Below are 8,569 nucleotides of genomic sequence, written 5' to 3' on the forward strand. Positions count from 1 at the left end.
AATAAAAAAAAAAAAAACAAAGTGAACAAAATGGGGAAATGAAACAAAACTCATTTCATTTCATGCTAAAAAAAACTCTTGTCTCGCTGCCTTAACTGAAGTCGTTCTTTTGCTTTAATAATTCATTGTACAACGGTTTGTATTTAGAACATCTGTAAATATAATCTCTCTTTTTTTGCAAAACGTCTCTCCAGCCCTGGCGAAATCGTGACTATGGCGGTGTGTCAAAACCTATCGAGCTGCCCACATAGACAACATCACGGGGCTTCACTGGCGCTCGCGAGCATTATGTTTGGACCTCTCTGAAGGCGCCTAGATGCCTAAAATGCTGTCTGAACAGATAACATACTTGGTTTAGCAACAAAGCCTGTGACTCACTTGTCAACAGCCAATATTTTGAGAAAAATACAGGAAGGAAAATGAGACAAACGAGCGTTATGAAATGCGCGAAGATGAATTTCAGGCTTGTTATGTCATATACAATATCATACCAAAACGCTCTTATATCATGCAGTTGTCGGTGCGCATCAAATGTGCTGGATTTACAGCAAACGGCTCGCCAGCTAGCGATCTTTGCTTGGCAAAATGACAAAAGCGAAACATAAATCCCAGTTAAAGTGACAGTTTACCTGGTCCAGTGGCAGATCAATAATCTTGCTAATTGGCTGCAGCAGTGTGGAGCCCGTGCAAGACGTTGAAGTGGCCATGATTCAGTCCAGCTCCACTCCCTTACAGTCAAATCGCCCAAAACACCGTCTGTCCTCTTTCTCCTTTCTCTCCCTCTCTTCCTGTCTTTATGGAGGATGGGTGTTGTTGGGAATGCTGTTCTCTGGTGTTGCTCTGGTCGCGGACTGTCAGCGCTGTTGCACCACCTGAACATCAACACAAAGCCCGCGTAGGCGGACTGACTCGCCCCTCCCCTCTATTACATCAAACTACTGCTGCTCAATCACACACACACACACACACACACACACACACACACACACACACAGCGCAAAAGAACTTTACTGCCACTTCCTCTCACCCCCCTCATTTACTATAGCAATGCAAGCGTATTTTTTAAATTTACAGGGAGAAAAATAAATATTATTTTTACATGAGTTAATTATGGCGTTTTGAAAAACTGCACTTAATAAATAAAATAGTTAAATGATGTACATGCACATAAGACTCCAGACAACCAGTCTTCTAGAAGGTTGCTTTATTTAACATGACATGAGGCGGGTCGCCCCTTCATGGGCGTGGTCATGTTGACATCACATGACTAGCTGTGTCATACAACTGAGTTTCTAATAACAATAATAATAATAATATATAATAATACAATTTCAGCCATTGCTCAAAGCACTTTGCACAGTATAAACATAAAAGTAAAAACAATACAACACTAACACAATGTACATATGACAAATAAGTTAGGACTAAATCTAAGTATGCTCTATCAATAAAAGACTAGATTTTCTCAGTAACACTTTAAAATAACTTGGCACTAAAATAACTTTACCTTGAAAAATCAGTCCTAAATCATTCTGATGGTACACGGACTTCTAATAAGACAAATGACTTCTCTTTCCCATGCTCCCTGTTATCCAGAGGCATTATTACTAATACTCGGAGCATGAACGTTTGGTGAAATGCTGTGAAATTCTGTGAAAAGTGTGGATTGCTTTACAGCAAGCAATAAAAGCATGTGTACAGTTATATTATTTATATAGGCATATTTATGACAGTGAATTCCACTCACTGCTTCAAAGTAAAAAAATAAACAAAACTACATACAGTTGCTTCAACATTACCAAGCATTATGACATTAGCTATTTATTACTCAACAAACTAATAGTAGGCTAAATATTAATTTAAGCAGCTGTGATAAGAAATGTGGTAAAATTATGGGTTTATATATCTGGACACTGACCCCCAGCAGCACATTCACAGACCCCATGGTCATAGACCCTTGCAATCTAAAATTAGATTGAATTACATGATAAATACAAAGGTATTGGAAAAGAAATAGAAAAAAATACACCTGGGGTTATTGTATCTTCTACGCATGCCTGACCTTTGTGACCTAGACCCAGAACTGAGATCTGACCTACATGAAATATATTATTAATATGGTTCTTATTATGCAAAAATATGCAACAAGATCATATGGTCAACAAGACTAAGCTTTATGTGCATTTTATTATTACTTTTTCCCCCCAAAAATAGTCACATATAATCTGTAGGCCTAACAACTATAGGCCTAACAACTAAAATTACACTATTTCTGGCATAAAGGCATCCAATGGCCTGGCCTGCATTGCAGATTATTACCCTGAATGTTAACAGATACTTGTAAAATAAACTATATATATGTTTTTTTATTACGTTGTATTAGTGGAATTGCATGCTGTAGAAGAGAACTATCCTAGTGTAGCAGTCAGAGTGCCACCTATTGGTCATAATGGAATATAAATAAAAATCCATGTGCCTATTTTATGAATTTCAATTGCGATTTGTTTAATAAAAACTTAACTTGTTTTACAGAATAAAAAAATAAAAATAGAATCAGTTAAATAAAATTAATGTCAGTGAATTTATTTGCAGCCTGTTTTGTTTCAACAATATTTGATTTGATTTCACACAGCTAAGCCATGTGCAAATAGCAACTGCAAGTCGTAATGTTAACCATTAAAATGATATGCAAATTTCAATGGCTGACAGCGCATGTCCATTATAGAGTTCCAGGATCCAAAGATTAGCACTAAACTCGCCCAATTACGTTTTGTAACAACACCTGCTCGTTTTGCTTATGTGCTACTTAGCCCAGTGGACTTCATGCTAACAAACATAATTAAGTACTAACATTGGTAGGTCAGCATGTTAGTACAACGCTTTGTTGCTCGGGGTCTCTGCTGAACACCTGCTCGACACGCAAGCACAACGGCAGACATACCGGCGAGTCACGGCAGGAGCAGCCCATAATTCAGCTGATCTTCTGTGGTGACTGGGACTAGACATTTACTCCAGTGTGTCTGGCAGGACGCAAATGTTAAACTCTTACCACACACAAACCATAGTAAACACATAAAACCATGTCGCTAACGAAGCTGGTTTGTTAATTCAGTTTCAGTATTTTTTAGAATTTTGACATGGTGAGAAGCCTAGGCCTAGCCTGGTGCTTAACCCTAAAAAGGGCAAAACCATGAAGACATCAGAAAAATTAATTTATTGCTATTTTGCATCTTATTGGGACTCAAATAATACAATTTCATTATTTATTTATTTTTCAAAACTTGTCTTATTTTTGATTTTAATGTTTATATCCCCCAGGACACGTCACCCCCTGAAAACAGAACACTTGCTTATCACTGCTTGTTACAACATGGTTGTAATTCCTGAACGCTTTGGAATACAGACCTATGGTTGGTCTCTTTTTAGATTGCTGAAGTGAAAGCATTTCAGAAAAAGAAAGTATAAAAAAAGTTTACAGTAAAGTTAATGTACTATACATTTTTTATTATATATAAAATAAATATTTGATCAAATATGTTGCACTCTAAAATTGCTATAACATCAAAGCCATATGTCTAACCAAGTTATGTTTCGAATTTGAAGTTGATATCACAAAAATTGTGGTTCCTGTGAGCTTTTGTTTGGGCACTATACCAAAAATAACCACTGGGTTACACCCAAACTCTATTGAATTTCTTGATGCAGTTTTCTGTCACAAGTCAATCATTTTCTGTCACAATATCACTTCTATTACAAAACAGTTACCAAATATGGAACCTTGACTGTTTTTATATCTTGATTTATACCCCTAAAAGGGCGCCATACTCCCTGATACAAACATTTAGAGACAGATTACAAAAAATGTAAGCATTTACATTTTCAATGTAAACCTAATAAGCTAATGCTCTAATGCTGTTTTCCAACATGTGTAAATATGTGAACTAGATCAACTTTTATCAGAGGGTGAGTAGATTTCCCACTACAGGTTGCAGTTTTAAATGCTTCCTGCCAGCTAAACAAAGAATGTAGAAAACAAAAGTCACCTCATCTAAATATTCACAACAAACACCCTTTCAAAATGAAACCAAGAAATAAGACCTACACGTTCACTGCTTCTCCCCACAGGTTCTCAAATGTTTGTATCCCCCAGGATACGTTCCCCTTTTTAGGGTTAAATTGCCAGACTTGTAAAAAAAAAACGTAAATAAGCATATGTTTCAGGGAACAGAAAACGCGCTTTGTGGCAACAAATAAACTGGTTTTAAGTCAATATTAATTTGACTGAAATGACCTATCATTCCAGCATGCATGATTAATGGCCGAAGAGATAGGCTAGCATTATTTTATTTTAAAAAATCTCCTAATCAGTACCTGTCCGTGCTGAAAAGTTTCTTTACTTCCAGTAGGTGGCAGCAAACACCTTCAACACTTTCTAAACAAAAGTTATCCACTTTCCTTCGCCCCATGAAGCTTTGCGTGAATTACAGGGGTTTCTTCTGTTTAACTGCAAATATTACCTAAAAAATCCTACTTTTACTATATGCTATACATCACAAGGCAGTCTTCAAATATTTTATCACACTAAAGGCTTGAATAAACCACTTTTAAAACCAGAACAGATTTTAAAACATCACACACTTGCGGACTTTGTAAATGGTTACAAAAGGTTTGTGCCCTTTATAAATTGTGCAACTGACTGTGAAATCCATCAACTAACTGCCCAAAATCTGCAGACTGGCTCTGATTTTCAGCAATTAACACTCAATCGTCCAGACTGCAAACTGAGGCAAAAATGTGTGCAAAAGTCATGTAGTGTACTACAGCCTTAAGCTGACTCTATCATGTGACAAACAAGCAAAAGGAGACCAAGTAGCAGTTCTTGCTTTTTATTTTACACAATACTAAAACAACTAGTTGGTCCAAAAAAGTCTAAATAAAGAAAGAAAATTAAATGGATATAGGAAAAATGTAGTGTAAAGCATATTATAAAAACGAGGGATACATAAATGTCAACAGCTACTAATCTACAATGTAAGAAGTTACTATATAATGAAAAAAACTTTAAAACACTTCAGTGGGGCAAGTGCACAGCTTTTAGTCAAATCTCCGCTGACAAAAAACAATGCACTTATTTTTCCTCATCGCTTTCAGAGGGTTTCACAGTGTGCCATTTTTTGAAGCAGTTCCTTGAAGACACAAAGCACAAAGCTACATTGCATTTTGTACAGTACACAGGTGTCTTTACTTTGTGACCTGAAATTTTGCACAGGACACAAACTCTCCTCCCACTTGTGGCATCTGACCCGAAATACTCCGGCCAGCATAGCTCTTCCTCCGCAGCAGATGGTCCAGAGGTCTCTTGGTCACATGATGTGGATGGCTCCATGTCTTCTGATTCGCTGGGCGGTATGACAGTCCCTACCAGCTCAGCCACGAGTGCCTCTCGAAATTCCTTCTGGGTGAGAGGGGTCTTTTTCTGAGATTTCAACAGATGCTGGTGGATAATTAAACTGTTCACCACTGCGATATCGACAAAATGGAAAAAAAAGGTCTTGTACCATTTTTTGGTCTTGTGTATGACATTGTAGTACCCAATCAGGGCATCTGAAAGGTCCACACCTCCCATATATTTATTGTAGTCCTTCGCTGTCTCCGGAATTGTGATTTGGCGCTTTTCCCATTCTTTCTTGGGATTCTTGACATGCCTTAAGACGGTACAGCCATCATATGCCTTGTGAATCGTCGAACACATCGAAACCAGTTTTGTGTCCATCCATCTCACAAAGAGGAGCGTACCTTCACGAAGCCAGCGTATGGATCCTCTTTGTGCCCTTTCGCTGAGCTCATTGGCCCTTGTTCTAGGAAAGCCCTGTACATGGGAGCGTATCGTGCCACACGCAACTGTCCGTTTCTCCAGCAAGTCCAACAAAAGGCCTGGGCTTGTATAAAAGTTGTCCATATACACATGGTAGCCTTTGCCAAGAAGAGACAGATCCAAGAGGCGTACCACAGAATCATAACTCAGTCCTTTACCTGTGGCCAAAGAAGACTTGCCTTCATAAATGAAGAAGTTCCATGTGTAGCCACATGCAGAATCAGCAAGAACGAAGAGTTTGTAACCCCACTTGGTTGGCTTGTCCTTCATGTACTGTTTGAAGCCAATTCTCGCTTTAGATGCCACCATCCTTTCGTCCACCGACAGCTCTCTGTTTGGATGGAAGTACGTTTTGCATGCTGTGATGATGTCAGTGTACAGAGGCTTGATTTTGAAAAGTCTGTCATAGTCTGGAGTCCCCTTTTTCTTCGCATTTGCTCGATCCTCCTGAAGATCGCAAAGATGCAGGTTCCAAGCGATGGCCTGAAATCTGCTCCTGGACATCACTGATTTTGGGAAAGGCAAATTGTAAATTTCTTTGCCTGACCAGTAATCTATTATAGTTTTTGTGCTGAGGAGCCCCATGTAAATAACAAGCGCAATATACGAATATAGTTCCTTCACCTTCAAAGGCACCCACAAGAATTTCTTTCCAGCTTCAGTCCTCATTTTTGCATAACTATTTGTGTTCTTCACAATGGTGGCCACCACAGAGTACGGGAAGAAAAGCTGAAATAATTGCAAGGGGGAATAATTACTGGCCATGATGAGCTGAGTTCCTGGATTTCGCTTTGGAACAAAATTGGGTAGCACCGGAACTTCATCCTCCACGCTGATGTCATTCCAAAAGCCCATTTCACTGTCCTCTGACATGCAAGCTGCAGACCTTTTTCTCCCCCGTTTAGAACGAGTTTTTCCTCTGCTTGTTGACCTTGGACTCAAGAAACCAACAGAGGATGCAGGGGTTCTGGGGGTTTGTGGTGTGGTGATGGGGGATGGGACGATTTGACGTTTTTTGGGGCTCGGCTCGTTGTCTGCTTCCCATTCATCATCGCTTGAATCTAGACTGTAACACAGAACAAACACACACTGATAAGTGGACATGCGCAATACACATGTGCATCTGATGCATGCATATGTGAACACACACTATACTACACACAGGCTACACTACTTTCTTTTCTTTATGCTTAATTTTAGGCAGTTTATATGGTGTTATTAGGGCTGCATGACTATGACAAAAATCATAATTGTCGATTATTCCCTTGAAATTGTAATTGCAATTATTAATTACGATTATCACAATTTACATTGAATGATGTTTATACCATTGTTTGATGCAACTGCATGCCGTATTTTTATATGAAAACAAACAAGCTGAAAACACTCTAACTGAAAAACTTTTAGTGCTTTTCTATAGTATTAAGCCTCAAATGTCAACTATACATTGGATTGGTTTCTTCTTTAAATTATAAAAAAAATAAAAAATATTAATGGTATTATAATGTTATACTAAAACAAAAATTAAAATAATGGGAAAAACCCTTAAGATAACATGTAAAAAGAAAAAAAACGCATCTTAAGCATGCAGAATAACATAAGTGGACTTTGAACGATTCATTGCAGCTTTGAACGATTACATAATTGTGGCATCCATAATTGTAATCACGATTAGAAATTTGATTAATTGTGCAGCCCTAGGTGTTATTTTTATGACAAATATCAAGAGCACATTATTGTAACACGATAGCACATCCATGTAATGCGTGAGCAAGAATCTCTCCACTTGCAGCCGGATTTCCTTCGCTCTTGCACAGAACTCTTGATACGTGCTTTAAAAAATACAATGTTCTCTTATGAAGTGGCTCTGCTCTTACTCCGATATTGCATGTATGTGCTCAAACTTTGTCCTTGCATCATTGAAGACCAGAGGGGCTAAAATGTTAATTCGGTTGAAGAGTAATCCCACTTAAATGGAAGAAAGCTGATTTTAGACAATTCTGTAGTTATTTTATTGTTTAACAGTTATTAGAGTTAAGTGCTTATTGTAAATATTAATTTATTAAAATATTTTATTTAGTGCATTTGTCTTTTGTTGGTGTTGTATATAGTTCTGCAATAAAAGTGTGTCACATTTAATACTATTCCCACTTTATTGCATATGTAATATTACATTGGGGGCATGTCTATTTTTGCCTAGGGCACCACATAATCCATAACCGCCACTAAAGGGATAGTTCACCCAAAACTGAAAATGTTGTCATTTACTCACCCTCACGTCGTTCCAAACCTGTATGAGTTTCTTTCTTATGTTGAACATAAAAGAAGATATTTTGAAGAATGCTGAGTTTATTCCGTGTCAACTCAACCAGAGGTCCCCGGCTCAAATTTTTGATTTTACTAATATTTTTTGGTCACCATTAGTGCTGGGCGGTATACCGGTTCATACCGAATACCGGTGTTTATTTTTTTTTATGACATGAATTTTTAAAATACCGCAATACGCTTAAACAACGTTCGGAACGCGACACTGTTTGAAAGGGGTCCCTTTTCACTGTTGCACTGTGCACTGGGAACAGCTGTATGTGTTACTAAGCGTGAAAGTTCCGAAACTGAAGATGTAGAGCTAATAGAACGTGATGACACAGAAGAACTCATCCACAATATCCACATTGACCGCCACAAATATCCACC

The 8,569-nt window shown here is 38.0% G+C and overlaps 2 protein-coding genes across 2 annotated transcripts in view; both read right to left on the bottom strand.

Annotated features, from left to right (window-relative positions):
- The window catches only part of LOC107679816 (membrane-bound O-acyltransferase domain-containing protein 2), a 60,178-nt gene extending 59,137 nt beyond the window's left edge, over positions 1-1,041 (bottom strand). Inside the window, 1 exon segment of the mRNA XM_016475501.1 lies at positions 630-1,041. Within this exon segment, the coding sequence (XP_016330987.1) occupies positions 630-707 (78 nt within the window). The 5' untranslated portion in view covers positions 708-1,041.
- A 4,039-nt stretch (positions 1,042-5,080) lies between these two features.
- The window catches only part of LOC107679759 (piggyBac transposable element-derived protein 4-like), a 6,471-nt gene continuing 2,982 nt past the window's right edge, over positions 5,081-8,569 (bottom strand). Inside the window, exon 2 of the mRNA XM_016475396.1 lies at positions 5,081-6,941. Within this exon, the coding sequence (XP_016330882.1) occupies positions 5,129-6,941 (1,813 nt within the window). The 3' untranslated portion in view covers positions 5,081-5,128. The remainder of the gene's footprint in view (positions 6,942-8,569) is intronic.

The sequence above is a fragment of the Sinocyclocheilus anshuiensis genome, unplaced genomic scaffold, assembly GCF_001515605.1.
Source record: "Sinocyclocheilus anshuiensis isolate Anshui unplaced genomic scaffold, SAMN03320099.WGS_v1.1 scaffold676, whole genome shotgun sequence".
NCBI classification, from domain to species: domain Eukaryota; kingdom Metazoa; phylum Chordata; class Actinopteri; order Cypriniformes; family Cyprinidae; genus Sinocyclocheilus; species Sinocyclocheilus anshuiensis.